The 26,975-nt window shown below is 36.4% G+C and overlaps 1 protein-coding gene and 1 long non-coding RNA gene across 7 annotated transcripts in view; one reads left to right on the top strand and one right to left on the bottom strand.

Moving 5' to 3' along the window:
* Nucleotides 1-26,975, top strand: part of MOSPD2 (motile sperm domain containing 2) — a 45,267-nt gene that overhangs the window by 12,745 nt on the left and 5,547 nt on the right. For 5 of the 6 annotated variants that reach the window (XM_064483400.1, XM_064483399.1, XM_064483398.1 and 2 more), the window contains exons 3-13: nucleotides 1,394-1,549; nucleotides 3,147-3,233; nucleotides 3,797-3,951; nucleotides 7,101-7,161; nucleotides 10,206-10,244; nucleotides 14,130-14,254; nucleotides 16,883-17,059; nucleotides 17,692-17,804; nucleotides 19,896-19,992; nucleotides 20,806-20,902; nucleotides 21,302-21,431. In XM_064483400.1, coding sequence (XP_064339470.1) covers nucleotides 1,394-1,549; nucleotides 3,147-3,233; nucleotides 3,797-3,951; nucleotides 7,101-7,161; nucleotides 10,206-10,244; nucleotides 14,130-14,254; nucleotides 16,883-17,059; nucleotides 17,692-17,804; nucleotides 19,896-19,992; nucleotides 20,806-20,902; nucleotides 21,302-21,431 — 1,237 coding nt within the window. The remainder of the gene's footprint in view (nucleotides 1-1,393; nucleotides 1,550-3,146; nucleotides 3,234-3,796; nucleotides 3,952-7,100; nucleotides 7,162-10,205; nucleotides 10,245-14,129; nucleotides 14,255-16,882; nucleotides 17,060-17,691; nucleotides 17,805-19,895; nucleotides 19,993-20,805; nucleotides 20,903-21,301; nucleotides 21,432-26,975) is intronic. The other variant, XM_064483403.1, reaches the window with a different exon arrangement.
* The window catches only part of LOC135320289 (uncharacterized), a 52,086-nt gene continuing 48,688 nt past the window's right edge, over nucleotides 23,578-26,975 (bottom strand). Inside the window, exons 2-3 of the long non-coding RNA XR_010379542.1 lie at nucleotides 24,260-24,426; nucleotides 23,578-23,706 (exon numbers count right to left, since the gene is read on the bottom strand). This is a non-coding gene — a long non-coding RNA (uncharacterized LOC135320289). The remainder of the gene's footprint in view (nucleotides 23,707-24,259; nucleotides 24,427-26,975) is intronic.

Genomic DNA, 26,975 nt, shown 5'->3' with positions numbered 1-26,975 from the left:
ATTTTCCAAGGTTTACCTACAACAGAACCACTTATTGTATAGATTAGAAAAATAGAGCCCAGATACTGAAAGTCATATCCAAGGTAGCACTCCACAGATGCATGACTTGTGGCCTTATCTTGTATTTTATCATGCTTTAAACTTTCAAGTACTTTCATACATATATTTTTATCTGATCCTCACACAACCCTGTGAGCATCTAAAAAACAGTTGAAAGATAAGGAAATTGGTACCCAAAGAAGATAATTCTGTGAATGTACTTTATACTTCCCTACCCTTTCAGCTGTTACCTCTGAGGGCCTGAAATAAGTCAGAGCAAATGGAGGGAAGACAGAATCTATAAAACTTGGCAATGAAGTAGATGCACAAAAAATGGAGATGAAGGAGCCAGGGAGTTTTCTGAAGTTTCTTCCTTGGGGCCCTGGGAGAGTACTAACTAACCAAGAAAATAAAAATAGAGAAGAAATAGATTTCATCAACAAATGTTTCCTAAATGCCTTTTAATTGGCACTACTGTAATCTGTTTTGGGGGGTTCATAGGATGTATAGCTGTGCTGTTATGATCTCTAAATGGAAAGATACAGCATTCATGCCCATAACTCTGAGTCAAGGGGAAATGTATTAAGTGCCTTAAGAAAGGTGTCGTTCAGGTCCTGTGGCTCTTCACAGGAGGGAAAGACTTACTTCTGGGAACAGGAAGTAAGAGGAAGCATTTGGAAGGACTCTTGCAGAATGGGAGAATTCAGATGTGCAGGTGGTTGTGAGGAGACAAGGAAAGTTCAGTTACAGAAAAATAGAGTGGGGTGTGGAAGGAGGGATGTCAGATATATAGAGGTTGATGAGAACACAGCATGTGTGTAGATGGATAATGAGAAGTTATTATTGGCAACAATTATTCCAATAAACTATGGGAAATGCTGCATACATAGTTTTCCATTTTGTATTTCATTTCACGTTCATTTTTTAAAAAGACGCTTGCCAAACACATGTCTTTTTAACTACAACTTAGTTCTTTCTTTAAACATAAAATTTCATTTTTCATTGACTAGGGTAAGGATTTCAAGTTCAGATAACATAATTGATCTTCCTAGATGTTAGTTTATAGTTTGAGAGGGAGTTTGCAAAATATTATACTGTGGTCTTATTTTTTAACTCTATAGTGGCTTGTTTTAAAATAAAGCTGCAATTTTTAGATAACTTTATTCTTCTCACACTTAGAAATTCCATCAATCCTCTAAGTTGCATTTTCATCTGAACTGCATCCCTGTGTCTGTGTATCTTTAACTAGCTTAGCTTTCTCTTCCGCGTCTTTCTTCTCCACTGGTATTAGTTTTGGTTATCGTTCACTGCAGAATTTAGCTGACTTGGATATTTATTACTGTTTTTCCCATAGAGAAGTCAGATAAATACGATCCACGTGATGTTGAAAGACTACAACAAGATGATAACTGGGTTGAAAGTTACTTACTTTGGAGGCATAATGTTGTAGATGAAACACTGAAGATGCTTGATGAGAGTTTTCAGTGGAGGAAGGAAATGTCTGTCAACGGTAAGCTACTCACTTTCACCTTGACTGTGTACTATTTCCCCTGCATAAATGTTACTGTTCTACGTTTATCTAATAGTGTATTTGCAAATATTCTTGGCAATCATCATAAACACCAGAATATAATGTTTTATAAAGACCCAGTAACATTTTGAAAGGAGCATCTTATGAATAAGTTGTAAAAGTAGGATCATTCATAAGGAAACCAGATCACCAAGGAGCTGAATCACACTCAACATTCGTCACTCACAGCAGAGTCTCCTAATCTGTGCATGTTTAGTTTGGTGCCATTAAAATAGCAAGACAGAATCCGCACTACTAGGCCTAGAGATAAGGAGATACTATTTGCCTGTTTTTGTCAGTTGTTGCCTGGTGCCTGTCTCTATTCCCAGGGTTCCTTTTGCTACTAGGTGCTCCGTATGGAACTAATAGGTGAATGGGGGTCCCCAAAAGCAAGCTTACCTCCAAGGATGCCTATGGCAGCCTCCTCTTCTTGATTTCCAGGCCCAATTCTAGATTGAAATTTCCTCCCCAAAAAGTTTTAAATCTTGGAGGGGATTTTATAATAATCTTCCAAGTAAATGAAGAACTCTTCTCAGGAAAGGTTACCCGTTATCTCTGTCCTCCTGAAAACGTAACAGGAAGAAGCTGGCATAACTACTGGTTTTGACAAGATATGAAGGCTTTCCTGACCTTGAGGATTATAAACTCTGGAGTGACCGAGTCTAGAGACTTAATACAAAATAGCCAACAAATATATCCAGAAAAGATATTCCCCCCCAGTCGTCACACCTGGAGAAGGATTCTCTCCGAAGGAGAGTATTTAAAAAATAATTTGACCGGAAACATAAAAACTGTTGGTAATTTCAACAGTGAAGCATTTATTAATCAAACAAAGAAATGTAAACCTGATATTTCTCAGTCATTTAAGTACAGAATAAAGCTTTAAACTCAGTAATAGTTTTTTCTTACATAGACTTGCTAGTTTCTAGTGGCAAACAGCAGCAATATGACAAAGAGGGGTGGGGAAAGATAAAGAAATCTTTGCGAGTCCTCGGGGAAGTGCTGCCTCGTGTTCGTTCTTGGCCGCGTTAGTGAGTGGACCTCCTGCTAAAGGATCTAACGTTTTTCTTGAAGTATTTTCCACTTGCCCCAAGATTATAAAATACATTAAACTCTACTGGTTATCAAACCTCGTCGAAAAATATTTTACTAGAGAAGCTATCAGTTCTGAGGCTATAATGTGGATATTATACTGCGATGTTCTTTTGAAACTGTCCAGTAGTGATAATATTTATTAATTGCAAGTGATTATGTGAAATACAACCAGAACGTGAAAATGCATCCACATAATAATGGCAGGCACGTAAAGGCAAATGGATTTTTTCCATTTCTTTCATCTATGTCTTTATGTAGTTTTTTTTTCTACTTAGTAAGAAGCACCATGTTTTATTGCCAGAGGATTTTTTCCAGATATTTGAATAAGCATCTTTTTTTTTTTAATATCAGAGTTACTATGTAACAGTAATCGTTACATTTTAAGTTTTCTTTTTAAAAGACCTCTAAGTTATAATTACTCATTAATCTTATCACTTTTTAGACCTGACCGAAGCCTCCATTCCCAGGTGGTTATTGGAAATTGGTGGCATTTATCTCCACGGTTATGACAAAGAAGGGAACAAGTTGTGTAAGTATATTTAATTGTACTGGCTTTTCAAGAGTTTGAGGTGTAGTCATCAGAACACCTTAGCCTTTGATTCAGAGTCCTTCAGGCCCAGCCTGTGTCCCTCTGTTCAGCTGTCCCTCTCCACGCGCCACGTTCTGCGTCGGCCGCCGTGGTCCGCCGACAGGCGCCGCAGCCGCTCCTGCCACTGCGTTTCTGTCGGGGCTTTCCCCCTGGAAGGAACACTTTTCTAGTGTTTTCTTTTTTGTTAAGCACTGTGTAGAGTACTTTTAGATTATTGACAAATACTGTTTGTTCATCTGTATTTTCTTTTCCCCCTTACTTATTAAAGAGGAAAGTTTATTTTCTAAGTGAAGGAAAATAGTTGACCTTTCTGCTCCTCTTTCGGGTTCCTACGTATACACTCTTTCTCATTTAAAAGAAGGGGGGATGTTTTTAATCTGAGAAACAAAATTAATTGTAAATAAAAAAAATGTCAAGGAAAAGGAATAATATAATACATGTGTAAAATGGTATTATAATGCCATAAATATTTTTCTTATTTTTATCTTATGTTCTGCTTAAAGTCTGGATCAGGGTGAAGTATCATATAAAAGACCATAAGACCATACTGGACAAAAAGAAGCTTATTGCATTCTGGTTGGAACGTTATGCTAAGAGAGAAAATGGGAAACCTGTAACAGTGATGTTTGACCTATCAGAGACTGGAATAAATAGCATAGTAAGCATTTTTCATTAATTCTAAATCATCGTTTATCACGGCGTCCTCCCTCTCTCCCGTCCTCCCTGCCACCCACACCCCACACCACCCCCCCAACCAAATATCACTATAAAACCAAGCTAGCCAAGTCATGTTTGGGATTTATTTTTTTTCTGCTGCACTGTGAGTGAAGTCAGACATGGAATAGGATTTGCAAAGAATTAAATGTGCTTCAGTATTTGGCACTGAAACTGTAGATTTCCTAGAAATGTTCTTTGTCTGATAGGCAAGATATGGAAGGAAGATGTCGAGGCTGGCAGAGTAATGAGTAGATGTGGTAACAGTGAACTCTTCTATCAAAGCTCATATCCTATAGAGCACCCTCCCCGGGCCTGGCACAGAGTAACGCACTCAGTAAATGTGGAGTAAAGTAACGTATGCTCTCCAGCGGACCACTGCTTGCAGGCCACGGTTGCCGTGGCGAGTAGTTCACTTGAGTTTTTTTGCATATACAGTGCTTGGTGATTTTGTTGGGGTTTTTCACTTGCTCTTCTGGATTTGTTTTCTGTCTGTCTGATTTGGTTAGCGTTGGAAACCAGTTTTCTTCAGGAGATTTTGCCAAGCTTAAAAAATAAATAAAACCTACCAGTCTTTAATTCGGGCCCTTGTGACTTTTGTGGTAACTACAAACCTTTCAGCAGCGATGGGGATTTGTTGGTGCATTTGTTAGAGCTACTGTCTCTGACATTCAGACCGTGGCTAATTCTGGTAGCAGTCAGCTGCCCTTCAGGGACCTCCCTAGGGCACTGTTGAAATCTATTTGAAAATCCACTTGGCAAAGTATGTTAATAACCTTGAAGTGTTCATATTTATATTCTTTGCTTGGTAACTAACTTCTGGAAATCTATTCTAAAGAAGGAAACTTGAGTACACAAAAAGCATTGTACATCAAAATGTTTTTTTCAGAGTGTCATTTAAAATGGTGAAAAATTAGAAAAAATGTAAATGTCAACATGGTGAAGTGGTGAATTATGGTGTATCTCGTTAATGCAGTATGTGTACCTGTGTAGAACGATGTTTATAAAGAATTTGTAGTAACACTGGAAAATGCCTTTCTTAAAATGAAAAAGCGACAGGATTATATCATAGAAATACCTAGCCCCCAAAAAAGGGAAACCTTAGACATTAAAAAAACAAACAAAAAATAGGCTTGAGAGAACAAGTTTTTTTAGGCAGTGGGACCACAGATTTTTTTTTCATCTTTCTGTATATCAGAGTCATTTGCCCTAGATTATTTATTCAATCTGGTTTCCATGTCACTGAGTTCTAGATTACATAGTAATCGTTTTATATCCAAAATCTACATCAAAATGCCTAGATAAATAAATATTCCATGAAAGTAAATCATGATTCTGTTATCCTTTATGTATGATAGTTTTCTGATTAATCCAGAATCATAAAAAATGTTTTTTATTGACAAATATAGGGCCAAAGAATTTACTTGAGCTGTCTGATTATTTTTCAACCCTACTTATATACTGTTTCATTATCTTTAATTTATAAATAAGGTTTATTTTCATTATTGAGTTTAAATCATTAATGTTTTCAAATACTAGAATTTTACTGAATTATTTTTATATATGTCCCTCATAATTCACAAAAGATTTAAGTTGGCCTTTAAAGCTGTATACAGAATTGCGTGGCAAAATTTTTTTTAATTATTTGTTAGAGTTGGGCCACTAATTTGGCTTTAAGCTTGCCTGAAAGGAATGGAGTCATTTAAAATTACTCAAAGCCATTGTCTTAAGAAAAGTATATCCATTCCTGATACTTGAACTAGAAGAAAAATCTTTCATGAGTCTTCAAAAGGAAGACATTTTATAAGATATGAATAGCATCCTTGAAAACATCCTCACAGAATGCAGAGCAGTGGGTTTCTTGAAACTGTTTTACATAGTACCCACTAATATATGTACACCAGTGGCATCCTGTCAAATCGACTTGAATGAGCAGTAACTTGGGATTTTATAAGCAAAGTTATTCAGTTAAAGATGAAAACAAGAATATTGGATGAAGACTTTTTAGGGAAAGTCTGGGGGCCACAGATCATATACCAGGTAACCAAATCTTCATACAACTAGTTATTTGGAGATATTTTGTTTGACTCTAACTTAACTACAAATTATTAAACTCGGTGCACAGTGATTAGTTATAAAGGTATTATTATATACTAGGATTTATCCCATAATAAATACCTAAGATCATTAAGGATGCTTACTTTCAGTTTACTGGAGTTAAAGATGCTACAACTCACATACTAGGTATAACTTTATAGACTCTCATCTCTCGGACAACTCACCTTTTAGTAATTGATGGATTTAAGTTTTCCTGGTTGTATCTTTCATCCTGCAGGCCTTATAACATGGCTGATCAGGATTAGTAAGTCAACCTGCGGCCAATGGAAACAGAATGAAATGATTCAGTGAATAGTAACTCTAATAATCTAATTTCATGTTGCTGTGTTCAATGCAGTAGAACCAACAGATAGCTATAAAGTCTCCCGGAAATTGGAGTCAGTGAACAACATTTGAATATAAACTAAAAAATTCAAAATCTAGGTTCCTACATAAGGAGGAAGGAAGCCAGAAGTGAAGTAGATACAGCAGATTAATATAATCAGATTAATAAAGTATATTTTATTGAAGCTATTATGAGGTGTAGCAATTAGGTTTAAAAAACAGACATAACAGAATTTATATACGTATGTTTTATAATTCCAAGTAGTCAGGTAATAAACTGTATACTTGTTATACTAATTCTTTAATTGCTCAACAGATTTTTAGAATTTCTCTTTGGGATTTGCTTTTCAGATCCATGTTGTAATGCCACAGTACCTTAGCAGCCTGAAGTATCTAACTAGTTTGAGATAACATGAATGATGTTTAAGAATCTAATTTCTTTAACTCAGTTTTAGGACTAAATATTATAAGTAGCTTAATGATTTAAAACCTAATCCCTGGGGATATCGATATTTTATGAGCTTATTTTTTTTTAAGAATTTGATAATTGTCTCATTGGTATTTAATAATTTATCACCTTAAGAAATATGCAATTTAAAATTCTCTAATGTGGACAGTCTGAAAGATTTAAATGTATAATCTTTATTTTAGGACATGGACTTTGTACGCTTTATCATCAACTGCTTTAAGGTTTATTACCCTAAATACCTCTGTAAGTAACTTACTCCTTTATAAAAATGTAATATATTGAAACCATAGACAATGAGAATTGTGGAGCGTTATATTATTATGGATTTAATACCTGAGACATTGTTTTCTGGTGAAGAACTTAAATGTGTTCATAGAAGTTTAAGTATATATCCTAGTAGGTACAGGGGAAATTTTTCATAAATAATCATTGTCCTTTACAGTTAGTTTTAAAACCTTAAGTTATAATCTGTATATATGGCATCCTATAACACACACACGTAGAGACATAAAAACATACATTTTTCCAAGATTATCTTGCTTTTTACTAATTTTTCAATTGACAGATTAAATTTACTATTTTTTTAACATTTATTATATGGAACTTCTTACATGCCAGAAACAGATGAGAAATATTGGTAAGTATACTGTGTGATAAGCAATACTCATTCCATAAAGTATACTGTGTTTCTAATTGCTGTTTTCAAATTGTCATTAAGAAAACACTTGAGTAGTGTGCTATATTTGAGTGTGATATTTGGAGTTTGTTTTTAATTATGACTCTTCTATTAATTACCTAAATGAAGAACTCCTAAGTTTTATGTATTCATCTTTGATTTATTGGACTTATATGATGGTTTCCCTCCAAGGAAATCAAGATGCCATCCCACATAAACAGTCATAGTTTTAAACCCAGGGGGCTGAAAGTAAAAAGAAGAGAGGCAACAGGGTTATCAACATATGGAAACTCAGAGGTCGGCCCGGGCACACCCCTGGCAGATACCACAATTAGGGTCTTTTAGGACTTATGATTCAGGTCACACTAAAGCATGAAATCCCTAGATCACTTTACTTTCACATGCTTTCACGTTAGTGTTAATATGAAGTGAGGAACAGACAAAAAGCATAATGAATATCGAGGACCAGTGCCACTCCTAGCCCTGTGCTCTCATGTCTTCAGAAAGAGAGTATTCATAAATGTTTTTGGGTAGAGAATGTCTGGTTTGGGGAACCTGTTCCTTCTAGATTCTTCCTGGATCTGGCATTTACCCTGATTCATTAAGACTTGTTGAGCAGTGCCAGTCATTGGTCCGTAGAGAATCATTACCCTGTATTATTAGCTCATTTCTCTTATGTACGAAATGAAAATAAAATACTCACTTATTTATTGAAACATCTAAAGGGGTTTGTGAAGAGCCATTTATAATAGCATAATTATTATTATTACCTTATAAAACACATCTCAAATTCTTTTGACAAAATTATTCATAAATTCATGAGTCTATATGAAGATGAACACCATCATTCCGATTAACTAGAGATAATGTATATATACTTACCTACATAATGTTTTGCAGATGTTGAATTTTGTAGAATCCTAAATTGATTATGCTTCAAAATTTGTCATGAAATATAACTATTCTTCTTAAAATCTTGAGTCCAGATCTTTTTAGGCATATCTCAGATGAAGACTGAGGTATTAAGCACCAGGGTACTTCTTTGCAGACACCTTGTTCTTTATATGTATTTTACTTGTCCTACAGTAATATAATCACTCTAGGAGGTTCTCTGTTCAGAGTAGAATAATATTATGTTTGGATTCATCTGGGTGAAGCTTGGTCCTGGACCTCTGGTGGGTAGGGCTGTGTATAGAGGCCTTTGTGGCGCAGGAAGTCTGATGATGGGTGTGGCTGTGTTCCCACCCTGCATGTTGTTTGGTCTGAGGCTTCCCTACAGGCTGCTGGGTGGGGCTGGGTCTTGGTGCTAATGATCCAATCAAGATGTCAGCCTCCAGGAAAGCTCATGTAGATGAACACTCCTGGAATGTCCGCCACCAGCTTTTATGTCCCCTGAGTGAGCCACAGCCGTCCCCCATGTTCCCAGGAGACCCTCCAAATCCAGCAGGCAGGTCTGGCGCAGGTTCCTATGAAATCACTGCCTCTGCCCTTGGACCAGGTGCATATGAGTTTCGGTGTATGCTTCTCAAGCGAATGGAGACTCCGTTTCCCCCAGTCCCCTGAGGCTCCCAGAGCCAAGCCCCTCTGGCCTTCAAAACCAGATGTCCTGGGGTCTCCTTCTCTTCCCAATGCCGGGACCCAAGCTGGGGAGCCTGATGTGGGGCTTAGCACTCTCACTCCTGTGGGAGGGCCTCTGTGACTTAACAAATCTTCAGCTTGTGAGTCACCCACCAGGGGGGCATGGGGCCCAATTATATCTTGACCACACCCCTCCTACCATCCTGCTGTGGTTCCCTCTTTATGTTTCCAGTTGCAGAAGATCTTTTTTGCTAGGTTCCAGTCTTTTTTCGATGGTTGTTTAGCATTCAGTTGTGGTTTTGTTGTAGTCACAAGGAGAGGCGAGCTCGTGGTCCTACCACTCCACCATCTTCACTGGAACTCTCTGGATTCTTCTGGAATAGAAGAATGAATTTGATATAAAAATCCCCTTTGTGGTTTCTGATTTTTTCTCACAGTTGTTAATATGGCTGCTTAATATCTTCATCTAAGCATGAAAATGATACTTCTGTATGTTTTGAAATTATTGGCTTTCTGGGGCTCATAATATTAAGAAAAGCTGAAATAATTTTGTTTCTTAAAACATAATGATTTATTTAAAATGGGGGGACAACTGCCAGAGCGGGTTTAACAATATAATCTCTAGGAAATTATAACTGAAAGCATAAATTAGACATTGAAATGATTTTAAAACTCAGTGGACTTTAGCACTATTACAACATGCAACATCCAGAGTTTCCATTTACCCACGTAACTATTTTCTCTTGTACCTTTCTGCAAACAACAAGAGCAATAAATGAATAAAAGAACAGGCCATTTGCCAGCAGGCAGTAATAGTACATTATTCACCTCACACAAGCTGTCCCCCTAGGTAGGCCCCTCACCATTGTGAGAAGTTAGTTCTAGCACCACTTATACTTCATGGAATTAAAACTGAGTCCTCCAGCTCAGTTTTTAGTTAAATTCAGATCACCAGTTTCTTCTAGGCCAGGTATAAGTGATACTACTATCATGGTACTAAGTCACAGTCAATGAATTGTTTTTTATCTTTCAGCAAAAATGGTGATCTTTGATATGCCTTGGATAATGAATGGTGAGTACATTACTTATACTTTCCTAACACAAAACATCTGATTCCTGTTTTTCTTTGCCAATTTAGCCATATTGCTATGGTTGTTTTAAAAAATGTTTATATTGTACGGGATTTATCTCAAGAACGCAAAGTGGTTCAACATGAAAATCAACCAGTTATCCAACATATTAATAGACTAAAGGAAAAAAATGACATCTTATTAGGCACTAAAAGCTTTTGACAAAATCCACTACACTCTCATAATAAAAGGACCCAAGAAACTAGGAAGAGAAGGTGCAGAGAGTTGAAACAACAGCAATGTTAGGGGAACAACAGTAGTTCGCACAAGACTACCCTCACTTCTGACACCAACTGTAAGTTCAAGGGGTTTCCAAAACCATCCTTAGGTTTACTAGAATCACTCAACAGAACTCACTGGAAGCTGTTATACTCACAGTTACGGGTTATTACAGGGAAAGGATTCAGATTAAAATCAGCCAAGGGAAGAAAAACATGTGGCAGAATCCAGGGAAGTACCAAATGTGGAATGTGCTAACTGTCCTGCCATGAATATGTGACAGTACGCATGGAGTACTGCCAGCAAGGGAACCTCACCCAAACCTCAGTGTTCAGACTTTTCCTTGGGCTCCATTACATAGGCCTGAGTGGCTGATCATATGGTTGATCTCAGTCTGTAGTCTCTCCAGAGGTCTAAAGATACTGTGTGGCCCAAAGCCTCCACCCTAATCATATTGTTCCAGTGTGACTCAAGGCCCATAGGCAAACTAAGACACTCCAACAGGCATGAAGATTACCTCTGGAACCTGAGGGCAAAGGCTAGACCTTTCTTTGGTAAAGTGAATTCTTCACAGATGAAAATTTCCTCAGCCCAATAAAGGTCATCTGTGTAAAACCAACATCTTTGAAAACCCGTTCATACTTAGCAATGAAAGAATGACTGCCTCTAAGATCACGAGCAAGATATGGTTGTCGGCTCTTAATGCTTATATTGCCAGGCCACTTAGGCAAGAAAAAGAAATAAAAGGCATCCAGATTGAAAAAGAAGAAGTCATGCTATCAATATTTGCAGGTGACAGTCTTCTCTATTTAAAATTTTAAGGAATACACATGTACATACACAAAAGCCTATTAGAACTAATAAACAAGTTCAGCAAGGTGGCAAGATACAAAGTCAATTCACAAAACCAATTGTATTTCTATATGCTAGCATAAACAGCTCCATTTATAATAGCATCATAAAGAACAAAATACTTGGAAATAAAGTTAATAAAAGGAGTTCAAGATTCATACACTTTTCACTACAAAAACCACTGAAGGAAATTCAGGACCTAGGTAAATATATCTCTTGTCCATGGATTAGAAGACCTAATGTTGTTAAGATGACAATGCTTCATGAATTCATCTATAGATTCAATGCAGCCCTTGTCAAAATTCCAACTGCCTTATTTTTTTTAACAGAAATTGACAAGCTTGTCCTTAAATTCATATGGAAATGCAAGAGACCCAGAGTAGTAAAAATGATCTTGAATAAGAACAGTGAAATTGAAGGATTCACACTTCTTGATTTTAAAACTCACTATAAATCTATAGTAAATAAAACAGCGTGGTGTGGACATAAAAATAGATGTATAAATCAATGAAATAGAATCGAGGGTCCAGAAATAAACCCTAACATTTATGATTAATGGATTTTTTGACAATGGTGCCAAGACATTTGAGTGGAGAAAGACTAGTCTTTTAATAAATGGTACTGGCACAACTGACTACCTACGTTCAAAAGAATGAAGTTGGACCTCTACCTCCTATCATATACAAAAAGTACCTCAGAATGGGTGAGTTAAAATTATAAAACTCTTAGGAAAAACCATAGGAGTAAACCTTCATGACCTTGGAGTAGGCAGTGGTTTCTTAGATATAACATCAAAAAAGCACAAGCAACAAAAGAAAAATATAGATATATTGTACTTCATTAAAATTTAAAACACCATCAAGAGGGTGAAAAGATAATTCAGAATGGAAGAAAATATTTACAAGTCAGATATCTGATAAGGATCTGGAATATATAAATAAGTTTTACAGTGCAACAATAAAATGACAAATGGCCCAATTAAAAAGGGCAAAGAGTTTGATAGACATTTTTCCAAAGAAGATATGCAAATGGGTAATAAACACATAAAAAGATGCTCAACATCATTAGTCATTAGAGAAATACAAGTCTAAACCAAATGGAATACTACGTCACACCTACTGAGATGGCTGTAATCAAAAAGACAGGTTAAAGTCACAAGTGTTGACAAAAGTGTAGAGCAATTGGAACCCTCATACATTGCTGGTGAGAATATATAACGGTGCAGCCATGGTGGAAAAAGTTTGGCACTTCCTCAAAAAATTAAACATGGAGTTACCATAATTACCGTATGACCCAGCAATTCCATTCCTAGGTATATCCCCAGGATAACTGAAAGCATATGTCTACACAAAGACTTGTACTCAAATGTTCATAGCAGCATTACTCATAATAGTGAAAAGTGGAAACAGTCTAAAGTTCATAAATTGATGAAAGGATAAGCAAATGTTGTATATCCATAAAATGGAAACTTATTCAGCCATAAAAAGGAATTAAATACTGATACATGCTATGTTATAGATGAGCCTTAAAAACGTGCTTAGTGAACAAAGCCAGTAGGAAAAAAGAACACATATTATATGATTCCATTTATATAAAATGGCTAAAATGGGCATATCCACAAAGACAGAAACTAGATTAGTGGTTGCCAGGGAATGGGAGAAGGGAGGATAAGGAGGGATTGCCAATGGGAGCAGATTTCTTTTTGGTGTGATGAAAATGTTCTAAAGTTAGATAGTGGTGATGGGTTACACAATTCTGTGAATATACTAAATAAAAACCATTGGTGTATACACTTTAAAAGGGTGAATTTTATGGTATGTAAATTTTATCTCAATAAAGCTGTTACAAAAAATCACAGTTAGCACTTCAGTTAATTCCAGTAGCATAGCTTCAAACACGTCAACTCAGACTTTCTAAATTGAAATTAATGAAAATGTAAATGTTATGTAAAAAAATGTTAAGCCAAATTAGCCAAAGTAGAAATGCAATTTTCTGAACTACTGTTTAACGTTTATCATGCTGTTTTATTTCGTGATTTTTTTTTTCATTGACACTTTTGCAAATTTAATGCAGGGATTTCTTTTAATTTCCTTAAAATGTGCTTAGAATGTCATGATGGAAATGAGGTTTAAAAAATTAAGTAGAAATCATAATGGCATGACAGAACAAGATTGTAATTATTAAAGTGCTATGTTAGATAATTCTTGCACATTCCATAAGTTCCTCACAGTTCTAAGCTGCAGGGTTTGAGAGAAAGGCACAGGAGTTTAGGGTTAGGAGGAAAGTCTGGGTCTGGCTCACACATGATGAAGAGGGCTCCTACTTTCTTTTTCTGGCTTCCAGTTTGAGGATTTTCAGACTGGGGGTTTATCAGAAGCATAAGGCAAATGTCCCTTGCCGTACCGTACTGCAGTCAGTGAATCACAGTGCTGTTTGATTCACTGTCTAGAAATCTTGGTAGTTGGTATCACTGATGGATTTGTACAGAGGCTAAAACTCTGATAAGTTTATTAATGAACATCAGGGTAACTTAATATTCCTGAATCATCATTGAACATTCGAAACCCATAAGTGACAGTCACAAGGTAAATGCCTACAGGGATTAGAGAATGTCACTTAAGTATAGTGCCATGGTAAAATACATATTAACCGACTTTAACCCAAACTAATTTCAGAGGTCCTGGACTAGCATACAGAGTAAGTAAACTGAGAAGGAGAATGAAAGGAATTTAATGAAATGACTGTTTTTTCTTCAGCTGCTTTCAAAATTGTGAAATCCTGGCTTGGTCCAGAAGCAGTGAGTCTGTTGAAGTTTACAAGCAAAAGTGACATCCAGGACTATGTCAGTGTCGAATACCTGCCTCCCCACATGGGCGGAACTGTAAGTATAGTACTTGAAACCTGTTAGTCAAATAAGACAACGGTCATGGCACATGAGGCTGTATTCTTCCCTCAAGGAAAAAGGAAAAGCAGTATCTTAACATCCTAAGAAAAAATCATAGACACCCTGAAAGAGCAAGCAGTATTACAGACATGTTTTACTTAAGTTTTCAAGTTATATTTTTATTTTTGAATATGTTGTGTATTTACATGGTTCTAAATGGAAAAGTATTCAGAAACAAATATTCAGCAAAAAGTTTTTCTACTGCTACACCAACCATCCTCTTTCCCTCCCAGGTTTCATTTCTTATTTTTATTTCCATGGATCTGTACTGCCTATGTAAGCAACGATAGTAAATATGTAATACATGTAAACAACTGTATATATAGTTCTTTCTCCCTCCCATTTCTTTTAAACAAGTAGGGTATTTATACACTGTTGTGTATCCTGCTTTTTAATTCACATGTCTTTGAGATCATTTTAAATCTTACGTGATAAGCTAGCTTACTCTTGTTTTGTGGCTGCATAGCATTCCAATGTCTAGAGATGAATCACAAATTGTTTAATGAATAACCATAAGTTATTTATTTTCCTTTTGATGTGTCTTTAGTTTGTTTCCAGTTGTTTACTGTTGAACAGTCTTTAATTTAAAAGATAATACATACTATCAAGATTTTTTGGGAAATAATCTTAACTACTTACAAATAAGAGACCAGGAGTAAGTAGATATGTGTTGAATTTTTAATACTCCTTATTCATGAAACATACTGTCATAGTGACTTTTATGGGCTGTGAAACTTTTGGAATTTGGTATGCTTTGGGTTAATCTTATTGATAGTATTTCAGTTATTTGACTTTTATGATCTACTTTGTATACTGCCTACCAGGCAAAATTGTGTTCAACTAGAACCAAGGGACTAGCAAGATGAGAAATTTTGGTGTGTCCTTTTCTTTTCTCTCATTAGAGAAAACTTGAACCAATATTTTTAATTTGAAGTTTGCTGCTTTCCTATTCTGAGGCTTTATATTTCACATTTTAACCTAGAAAAACAGAGTATGGTTCATTTCAACTACTACCCTTAGTTAAAATAATGATTTGACTGCTTTGTCATTTTTAATAATTTGCCCCAAAATTGTCTCTTAAAATTAACAGCATTTAATAGAAATTATTTTTATTTTTAGGGGTAGAAAAAGTTATTTTATTTCTCTTCTCTGTTCTTAGTGGTATATTTCTTCAGGATTGTAGTTAACATGGTAGTAGGACTACTATTCTTTGACACACTTTTTTCCCCCCCAAAAGTAATACATACACATGATTTTTTAAAAAAAGCAAACAATACCAAAGACTGAGAAGTACAATGAAAAGTACGTCTCCTTCCCCAGGTTACTGCCCCACTGCCACTCCCTACAGGCAGTCACTGTTTCCAAGTTTTCTCTTCTGGAGATAGTCTATCCATTATATTTTTTTTAATGTAATAGTCACATACCATATAGTATATTGTTCTATTGTGTTCTTTTCATATCATTTATTTTTAGGTCATACCATATTGATTCATAGAGATCTACCTGATTTTTTAAACCACTGCAGAATATTCCATTGTGTAGATCTAACAATGTATTATTTAATCAGTTTTTCTTTTGAAGGACCATTAGTTGTTTTCTAATCTTTTGCCGTTATTAACAATGCTACAGTGAATATCCTTGTAAATAACTCTTGGTACACAGGTGCAGCAGGATCTGTAAAAGATAAGCTCCTAGAATTTAAATCATTAGGTCAATGGGTGGTATATTTAGTTTGAATTTCGATAGCTCTTAACCGATTTCCCTCTGAAGAGATGGTGCCTATTTACCAATAACATGTGGGAATGCTTGAATCACATCCTTGCCAACACTCCATATTCTCATTTTTGGTATCTTTGCCAGTCTCACAATATTTAATTGTGGTTTTAATTTGCATTTGTCTTTTCTGCGAACTCTCTTATTCCTTTATTCCTTGTTCTGCTGGATTATTACTCTCCTCTTGTTGATTTGTATATATTAACAAAACAAAACTTGTCTTTTGTTTCTGTTATATGTGGTATATATTTTCCCAGTTGTGGCCTTTAAAAAAACAACTTTGTTTTTTAAGATGGGTTGTTTTTTGTTGTTATTGGTTGGGTTTTGTTTGTTTTGCCACTCAGAAATGTTTCATTTTAGCATGCTTAATTTTTATCAGTATTTTTAGGCCTTATAGGTTTTGTGTTATACTTAAAAGGCCTTTCCTTACTTAGGTTCTGTTTTTGGAGTTTGGTTTTTTTTTTTTAACCCTCCTATGTGTTGTTTCCTGGAGCTTACATGGTTTAAAAAAATACACACACATACAAACACTTAAATCTTTTATCCATCTGTAATTCTTTTTGTTGTAAAGAATGAGCTCAAGATCCAACTTGGTTCTTTCACAGATGGCTGGCCAGTTGTCCCACACCACTTACTGCTTTCTCCCTTTCTGTTTTGAAATGCTTGCTGTTTTAAATTTCACTATCTAATTAACTCAGGTTTTCTTGGCCAGAGGAATGGATTTTAACTTTACTCAGAGAATTATTCCTCCACCCACCTGTTAGCAAGCTGATACAAAATGCTTTTCTCCAGGATCCTTTCAAGTATAGCTATCCACCGCTAGTAGATGATGACTTCCAGACACCGTTGTGTGAGAACGGACCCATTGCCAGTGAGGATGAAGCTTCTAGTAAAGAAGATATAGAAAGTGATGGCAAAGAAACCTTGGAAACGATTTCTAATGAAGAACAAACAGCTCTTCTTAAAAAGGTAATTTTAACAGTAAAATGAACTTGAGACAAAAGCTGTGGCCCAGCCCCAGTTCTACCGCTAGCTGACTGTGATTTGGGGTAATTCATTTACCTTGCTGCCCTCCCACATCTTTGTATGTGAAAAGGAGGAGGAAGGCTGGCACTGGCTGGCTGGTAGTGCCGTCACACTGTGTAAAAGGCTGATTCCGTGCTTTTGTATAAAAGCACCTGGAAAGAGCTGTTTTATCTAAAATATTTTTTATTTATCTAAAATAAAGTAAAAGTCATTCATTTAAAATGTTACCTCGATCTACTTCCTCTTTCATTTTTAAAGAGCGGTGAGTTATCTTTTTATGAGTCATCACCGGCTTGATAGAGGAATAAGTATAACACAGTGTAGAACAGATTTAAAAACTCTTAAGGGAAGGACCATTTTCTGTTTTCTTTAGGGGCCTATCTACGTAGTAGGCACTCAAATATATGTTAATGATCATGTTCATGTATGTTAAATATATAATTTAGATACAATAAACCTATGTTAAAGATTACAATTTGTATTGAATCACTATCATGTTTACTTTTTGACCTAATGAACTTCCCGTGTGAAACACAATTTTTTTTTCTTCATATATATATATTTTTTGCCTTTAGATTAACACAACTGAACCTACTTCCAAAGCAGAAGAGAATGAAAAAGTTGATTCCAAAATGAAAGCTTTCAAGAAACCACTGAGTGTGTTTAAAGGGCCCTTATTACACATCAGGTAATACTTGAGGATTTTATTGGCTATGCTTTTATAACATACCTTGGTCATCTTCAGGGAACTGCAAAATTAAGAAAACTTCTAGACTGTTTTTGCAACTGTGGAAGTATAAAATTAATGGTTATCTGAAGACTCACCTTGGTTTCCAGACACAGTGGCTATTTGTAGCTAGCTACCTTTTTGTTATTCTGCTGAGTGTGAAAGGGCCATCATCCCACATCAGGTAATAATAGTGAATATTCACATATGAACAGTAAATTTTAATGACATGTATTTTTCTCATTTTACTGATAGTGTTTGACTTGCACCAGTCTGAGGTGGCCAGAAATGACATGGAAGTAGGCATTTAATGATTTGACCTTCCAAACGCTAAAGCTAAACCAGAAAAATAGGGTTTTTACCAAAGCCAAATTTCAGCATATCTCTATTTTTAAATTTCTAGGTTATTCAATCCAAAAAATTCAGTATTTTTCCTTTATCATTATGTAAAGACCGTTCTCACTAATGATGCTTTTGGTTGGTAAATCTAGACAGCCTTAGGTTAATACTGCTTTACTAACTTTACTTAGTGATGGCCTAATATATAATTGTATCCCTTTACTTGAAACCTTTCTATGTAACTGTTTTAGGTATGACTCTTAGAAATAATACAGCCAGACATTTTAAAGAGCAAATCTGAAATTCTCTAATTGACAAGATTGGTTTATTTACATATATTTTGATTACTGTTACATTTGGATTTATCTTCACCATCTGCATGCGTGTGTGTGTGAGAGAGGGAGGGCGGTGCGAGGGGAACATGGGAAACCATGTTCTGCTTTCCATGGTTTTTCTTTGTCATTTTCCCCTTTCAGAGTTTCCCATTTTTCCCTCTACTATTTTGGAAGTGACATGCTGTTCTTTCACTGGCGGCCGGTCAAAACGATGGGTTCTGGCTTAATACATACCGAGGTGTGGCTGGAAGAGCCGGCTGGCAGGGAAGCCACAGCACAGCGGGCCAGCTCCTAGGGCTGCCCTTCGGGCTCTGCCACGCCCACCCCCGCCTCTGGAAAATCTTGGTGCCGACAGGCACGGGGACCTGACCAACCTCTGTCTCCCCAGAGCTCTGCTGCTCACTGAGGGCAGTTCTGAGATCCATCACCTTCCTGTCTTTTCTGTGGCGTATTCCAGGCTGGGTTCTCAAAGGAAGCCAGCAACCGCGCTAACTTACGTCTTGTCCGTAGCTGGGCAGAGCTCTCCTGGGAAATGTGTGTTCTTTAGACGAATGAGTATCTCTGATCTGCAGATGTTCCTGATTTTAAATGAATCTATTTAAAGATGGAGCTCAAAGTCGAGGGCTTTCTGAAGAATTCACTTTTTTATCTAAAAAACAGCCCTTTCTTCGCATTGTTTGGAGGCACCTGATACAATTTGGCTCATGTAATTAAACGCCACGAACTTTGCTTCGGTCTTTTAGTTTTTCTTTTAGGTCGTAGGCATTACAGTGGTCAATAATAGTAAAATTTACATCTTGAGGCTCACTGATTTCCTTTTTTGACAAATTTTTCCTGTAGTTTCTACCCCAAATTTTGTGGTTTTTCTCTTCCCATATTACTTAGGAAAAAACCCTTTATAGTCAGGAATTCTTTTGTTACTTAAATACATTGCCAGTGATCTTTTTAAGTTATATACCCTTCTCTGTTGGTACATAAAAATGTGCCCCATTCTAATGTTTGTAATTCTATATAAAGTTGAAGCAGCAATTTCTTCTTTGACTTTTCTCTATCATCTACCAAAGTTTTAATAAATAAACCTTAAGATGGTGTTGATTATAGGACTAATTCAGAATCTTCCTAATTCTCTCTTCTGTTTCCTATTATTTTTCTTTTGATCTTGGGGAAAACAGAGGACTTTTTAAATAGCATACATCAAATCAGTAAGATCAAAATACAAAATATATTAGGTAATTGTTTTGTAATCTTTTCTTTTTTTGATGAAATCTCTTTATACAAATGAGCATAAAATATTAACCAAATATTTTTCTTCAAGATAATGAATAGATTGTAGTTTATTCTGAGCAATACCAATGCCTTATGCTTTGTCATCACTCAGCCCAGCAGAAGAACTGTATTTTGGAAGTGCAGAATCTGGAGAGAAGAAAGCTTTAATAGTGTTGACAAATGTAACTAAAAACATAGTGGCATTTAAGGTAAATATCTGAAAGATATAAATTATGTGTGAAAATTGAAAGATAGATCATTTTGAACTTGCACAGTGTTTTTATTTATGATATTTTTAGTCTTGTTATACTGCCTTCTAGTTCTAACCATGTGTCACAGCTTGTCTAAAAATTTCCCTGAGGTCTGTACCTCAGTCTTTAATGTGTAGTAATAGGGTACTGTCCAAAATTAATCCCAGGGTTTAATGTTTGTTGTGTGAAAAAAAAAAAGACAGTCACTCTTCATTATATGAATAATTTAATTCATACCAATGAAAAACAAAACTATAAGATCAAAAGTGCATTTTTCCCCACGTGTGCTGTATTCTGGAGTGTCGCTTATACTGGATACTAACCTGGCAGTGAGCATTAAGTGTAACAAGACTGAGTCCACCACTGCCCCATATTGTAGGTTTTACTTCCTTAAGTCCTCTACTTTCTGGATGTGCTTTGATTATCTACTGTTTTTAAATTTCTGAATGCTCTTGTAACATATGTTCTAATGTGCATTGTTTTTGAATATGAATTATTAAATTCAGGCAATTAACAGGATAAATATTTAACAGTTGGATTAATTTTTTTTATTTAAGAGGAAGGCTAAGGACAGTTGGACTGATAAGTTGTTTTTTTTTTAAGATAGATTAAGATGCTTATTTCCTTCTGATGGGAAAAGATACATTCTGTGCGTAACTACTAAGGTTGTTTTATAGACTTTATTAACTGATTTTTTTAAGTCAGTTTTAAGCTACTTCCCCCCCTCCAAAAAAGCAAAGGTTATTATGTGACTACTGTTTTTATAAACAGGTGAGAACAACTGCTCCAGAAAAATACAGAGTCAAGCCAAGCAACAGCAGTTGTGACCCTGGTGCATCAATTGACATAGTCGTGTCTCCCCACGGTGGTGAGTTGTCACCTGGTGGCCACAGTGGGGTGTTGGGGGGGACCTGGGGCTAAGTGATGAGTCAGCGGAGCTGGAATGGAATCTCGAAATTAGCAGAGTGTCAACAAGTCACCTCACCACACTCTGGGCATCCATTTTCTCACCCATAAGATGAGATGGGTGAACGGGTCTCATTAAAATTGTCTTTTTTTAAACATGTAAAATTGTTTAAACTGACGCCAGTTGAAACTGAATTTCAAACAAAAAAGTCCTCATTTTTAGGAGAACTTTCTCCATTCTTAAGGTAGTTCCATTTTATTCTTTTTCCTCAATGTTGTTTTCTAGAATAATGCCCAAGCCACAAATCCAACCCTTTGTAAGGTTCCTGTTTATGTAAGAAGTTACCCTTTTGGAATGCAGGTTTAACAGTCTCGGCCCAAGACCGTTTTCTGATAATGGCTGCAGAAATGGAACAGTCATCTGGCACGGGTCCAGCAGAACTGACTCAGTTCTGGAAAGAAGTTCCCAGAAACAAAGTGATGGAGCACAGGTATGCTTTTTACTCACAGGCTCTCAAATGTGATGGGAAGGCTCTGAAAGAGGAGTGTGCCTACATGGGCCGGGCAAGGCATCCCTTCCTTCTTGCTTTTGGTGGCTTACAGTGTGGGCCCCAGGCCCTGCAAGGCTTTGAGGTACCCAGGTGAATGAGACCTGGAGTTTCTCTAGGAGATTGCTAATAGCAGACTTGCTTGCAGGCCAACGCAAGAATCTGGATGTATCAGAATTACAAATACAGATCTCTCTGCCCCAGCAATTCCCTTTGTAGGAATGCTCACCTTATGTACTAGAATGTTTGTTGCAGCATTGTTTTATTAGTGATAAATGAGAAAGAACCTAAATGATCACTAGTAAAGCACTAGTGAAATGCATTTGAGTATGCCCATGCTGAGGAGTACTCTGCTGCCATTCAAGAGTGTAGTATGTCTGTTTTGATCCAGAAAACACATGATATATAGAAAAGGGACTAGAGAAGAAGGCTAGTTCTGGTTTTATTTATTTACTGGAACATGCCCAGTTTTGCCCCTCAAGGGACACTTGTCAGTGCCTAGAGACACTGTTGGTTATCACAACAGGACAGTGGGGTGCTGTGGACAGTGGGTAGAGACCAGGGACACTGCTCAGCATCCCACAGTGCCCAGGACAGCCCCCCACAACAAAGAATGATCCAGCCCAAAATGTCAGTAGTGCCAAGACTGAAAGTTCAGTTGAGGGTAGTTAAGGGTGACCACTCTGATGACATCTGAATAGGACCTGAAGGAAATGAGAATAAGCCACATAGCTGGGCAGAAAGCTTTCTAGGCAGAAGGACCACAAATTAAAAAACGTGCTTGGCTTGTGTGAGGAACAGCAAGGAGGTATAGCCTGGATCTAGTAAGGGGGACAGTATAGGAGCCAGGTCCTTGCTATAGTGAGCACTTCTGACTTTCAGAGGAGAAACCATTAGTTGGTGCTGAACAGAGCCATGAGGTAATCTGGATTTTTAAAACGGATTATTCTGGGGGCTGTGTAGAAAATAGACTGTGGGCAGACACAGGTGAAAGAGTGTTAAGTTAACACTTAAACAGAACTTGCCATATGCCCACACCACTCTAGTGCATTAGTCTTACTTATTCATTTAGTCATTACAACAGCCCTAGGTCATAGGTGCCTACTTTTCCCATTTTAAAGGTGAGAAGCTGGGGAACCCAGTAATGGTTTTGGTTAAGTTGAATGTTCAGAAAAGGAGTTGAAAGAATACAGATGTGACTGGAACAGTGAGAATCCATAGGAAGAATGTTGGCAAGGCAGACAGGACACAGAGGAGGAGCTTGGTCTCCATCATAAAACCAGTGGGAGAACACCCACCTGATCTGAAATGCCTTGGACAAGGTTACCATTTGTGGGTCCTTTATACAGGGGAGGAGAAGAAGGATGGACCTGGGAAGACAAGCTTTATTTCAGCTGTCCCCACCAGAGAGGGTAAAAGCTAGAGCAGCCTAGAGAAATATTTTAGTGGCCAAAAAGAAGATGACAATACAGAGAGTCAGGAGAGAAACCAGTAGGTAAGCTGTGTCATCAAAGCCCAGGTTAGAGTATGTGTCATGAGAGAGGAACAGAGTGCCACCATTCCAGTCAAGGATGAGGTGTGAGCAGTGGCCATTGCTGGTGACATCATGGAGGGCGCTGATGATCTTACAGTGAACACTTTCAGTTGGCAGGAGCTAGATGCCAAAGAAACAGAGGTAGTAAGATTCTTCCGGAGGTTTAGCTTGTTGGGGAGAGACCAAGGTTCTATTTGGAAGGAAGAAGGTGGTGCTAATGATTTTGTTTGGGTTTTTAAAATGGGAGATATTTGAGCATTGTTTAAAACCATAGTAAGGACTCTTTCAGAAGGAAAGGCTGACCTTACAAGGTAAATCACTGACAGCGAAATTCCTGAGCAAGTTAGAAGGGACAGAACCTAAAGCCAAGGTAAGGATCAGCCGTAAGTCAAGAAGGAGAGAAGGCTAGCTCTAGGTAAGGCTCACGCTGGGTTTGATGAGTCTTTAGATAGACTAGTTATTTAAATTTTAAAATTATGTTATATAGGAAGGCCTACTTTTAAAGTTCTTATGAAACGGTACCTCAAAATTAGGGTTTTGTTTTGTTATATATGAGTTGCTTTGTTCTGTTTTTGTTGTAAATCAATTCCTAATGGCTTGCTTTTCTTTAATTGTCAAAAGGGGATCACTTACCTCACAGAAACAGGGAGACTTGATGGCCCAGGTTAAAGCACTGTGCCCCACCTAGAAAGGGTAGTTTCCATCAAATCATAAGATCAGGTGAATTCTACTGAATTACCATGTAAAAGTTTTTTCATCGGTTACTGAGCACTGTCTCTAGTTGCTTGTGTTATTTATACATGCATTAAAAAGCTGGAAGATGTAAGAAAGGACAAATAATTTTCCCTTTACCCTTCTAAGTTCTTGGCAGAGACCCACAGTAATAAAATTGACAGGAGAGAAACAAACAGGTTTAATAACATGTGTACCTCCTGTATACATGGGAGAGACCTGGGAAAAGTGAGTCACTCTCCCAGATGGCCGGAGCCATCACCTTAAATGTCATCTCCAGCTAAAGACACACACAAAAAAAAAAAAAAAAGAAGAAGAAGAAGGTTGTTATAGCCAGTTTAAAAGATGTTGTTCTAGCCAGTTATGAGAGGCTGTCAGGAAAAGCACAGTAAACAAGGGTAAGGTTGTTATGCTGATGCCGAGTTAGGCGAATTCCTCTCTTCTTGACATCCCCAGAATATCCTAAGGTTCCTCAGCTTGCCAGGTAGTAACTTCCCTCACTCACCTGGTCAGGCTGTCTGGAACCAGCTCTGTAAGCAACGTAGGTCACTTTGGCCCAAGCGTCTTTAGTTCTTTAAAGCTGTCTGGTCATATCTGACTTTACACGTTTCATTTTCAAATATGACATTCAAGTCAAAGCCTTGATGATATAACCATGTCTCTAGTTGTATCCTGTTACAAGAACAGATTCTCAATGAACTTATGCAAATAACTATATATCACCATGAAAATGAGAATATTCACTAAAAGTCTCCAAATTCTGGAGGAAGCAGGTATGGAGAAAAAGTATTTCTATTCTGCTTAACAAAGAAAGGTATAATTCACCAAAGTGCTGTAAATCATAGATGGATTAAGAGAAAAAATTTTTCCTTAAATCTGGAGAAACAAAACATGTTTCAAACAGAAGGTCATAAAAATTATAATCATTCTCATCAGGTTCATTCAATCCCATGTTACTATTTTTTGTTCTGCTTGAATCCAGTTTGTCCATTATTTCTGGAAATTCTTACTTCAATTTTACAATCTTGAAGTTATCAGAAATCTGTAATATACAGTACTTACCAGAGTCCGCTCTGTGACTTTCTTTGATAATGAAACATACATCCATACAAATATAATCAAGAAGCTTTACTCTTCTCATTTGACAATGCATCCCACATAATTTAACATATAAAAATAGGCCTAGTTAATCTTTTTACAAGGAGAGAGAACACATCTTTTGAGATGTTTCAGGGGCCCTCTGGAAAATCCCAAAGTTATTTTGAGGTCAAAAAGACTTCATTTAAAATTTGATTTAGGGAAGTTTGTCAAAAATATCAAAGGTTTTGGACCCTTGAATAAACAGAATCATAAATCATCATGAAACAATAATTATCCAACTAACCCATGACAATTTAAAAAAATTTCAAAGGCAAATACAGGTCACATAGTTGTGAACAAAACTTAGCTCTTTTAATCTTTACAAGACTCAGTTTTCTAAAGTAATCAAAGACCTGATGATAAAGATAACATGAAGCACAGGAAATTATTTTGATAAAAGGCAAAATCTTTGCTTTCCAGGCAGATTATTTAAAAGGTAAAGAAAAACCTTCAGTCTCTTATCAGGGGCAAACCAAGAGTCCAATAAAGCTATCTTTTTAGCAAATGAAAGAAAATTTAGTTTTACGTAATTACACTATTGCTATTAAGCTTATTTTTAAAACCCTTATGATAAATTCATTTAATTTTAGCCAGCTTGACTACACAAGGTAAAATTTTCTTTCTCTCTCTTCCCTACTTTCTATGTCCATTTAGTTTGCCCTTTATATTTTCCTGTTCCCTATTCTGCAATAACTAGTTTTACTTTAAAATTCCTTTCATTTCCCTTAACAAAAATGTATGTCTATACCTTCTCTTAGCCAAAAACACACCCTACTTCCTGCGTACAGAGTTATTATTTCTACTTGTATTTTTTTTACTGAAGTGCCATCAGTTACAATGTGTCAATTTCTGGTGTACAGCACAGTGTCCCGGACATGCATATACATATATTCATTTTCATATTGAACATAGCTCCCTGTGCTATACAGCAGAAACTTTTTTTAAATCTATTTTTATATATAATGAGTAACATTTGTAAATATCAAACTCCCAAATTCAGCTCTTCCCACCCCTTCTAGTAGTTTTAATAACCCTTAGGAACCTTAATTTCGTGAAAACTAAGAAGTAAGCACTGGCAGCCTGTTACACCAGCATTCTTTAGATTGGCAAATTTATGGGCATGTTTCGTAATTTCTAGAAGCTGTGCTTCCTCTTAGTACCGCACAAGATATGTTTCCTAATAAACCCAAATATCTTTGATTCTGTAGTAAGAAGCCAAAAGTAGACAAACCTATGTTTAGGAATTAATGTTTTAGTATTTTCTTATTTGGAAATGATCTAGATATTCAATGAATTTCGTACCGTTTAACTTAACAAAACTCTATAAAGTTTTAAGTTACCAAAGACATTTGGAAAACAATTTTTAAGTAGGTATACCACAGAAAATACTCATTGCTAAAAAGTTCACCTAAAAACCTTTATCCCACTGACATCTATCTAAATCACTTGCTCCCAATAATTATATTTATTCACAGAAACATCATGAGGCATTACACAAAGTCAGCCACTATCCAAAGGTGTTTCTCTTGCTGGCAGATTTTGTAATAGAGGTGACATGGATTTGTTTGAATAGTGATCCCAGGTGGGGTAACAGTTGCACATCTGCATTACATCTAATGTTGATAACTCTGAAGACCTGCCTGTTTCATTAAACCAACAAACTTAACCTAGCTTCTGTTTACCAAAGATTATCCCAGAGCACACAAACTTCAAAAAAATTGGAGTTAGTTTCTCTATTTTTGAGTTTTAGGAACACTTAATTTGAAAAGCACTTATTTTTCTTAAGCCAATTAAATAGCACTTTTACGAATTAATTTTGGCAATACCATTCAGAGGCAGAAAAATATCACACATTTATAACATACATATGTAAACACATACACACATACAGATGTAAACAGAGACCTTATGGCTTCAGTTCTAAATTTTCAGCCATGAATTAGGTGTAACAACACAAAACTCACTAGTTTATAAATGAACAGTTGGATCCAAATTGTGTTTCTGGCAGTTGGAATAAGTTTACCTGCTCAGACTGCTAAAGCTTTTTTTTTTTTAAGACTAATATTTGTATTTTTTATTTT

This window comes from Camelus dromedarius, chromosome X (assembly GCF_036321535.1).
Source record: "Camelus dromedarius isolate mCamDro1 chromosome X, mCamDro1.pat, whole genome shotgun sequence".
In the NCBI taxonomy this organism is placed as follows: Eukaryota; Metazoa; Chordata; class Mammalia; order Artiodactyla; family Camelidae; genus Camelus; species Camelus dromedarius.
This window is presented reverse-complemented; position numbering and strand designations above follow the sequence as displayed.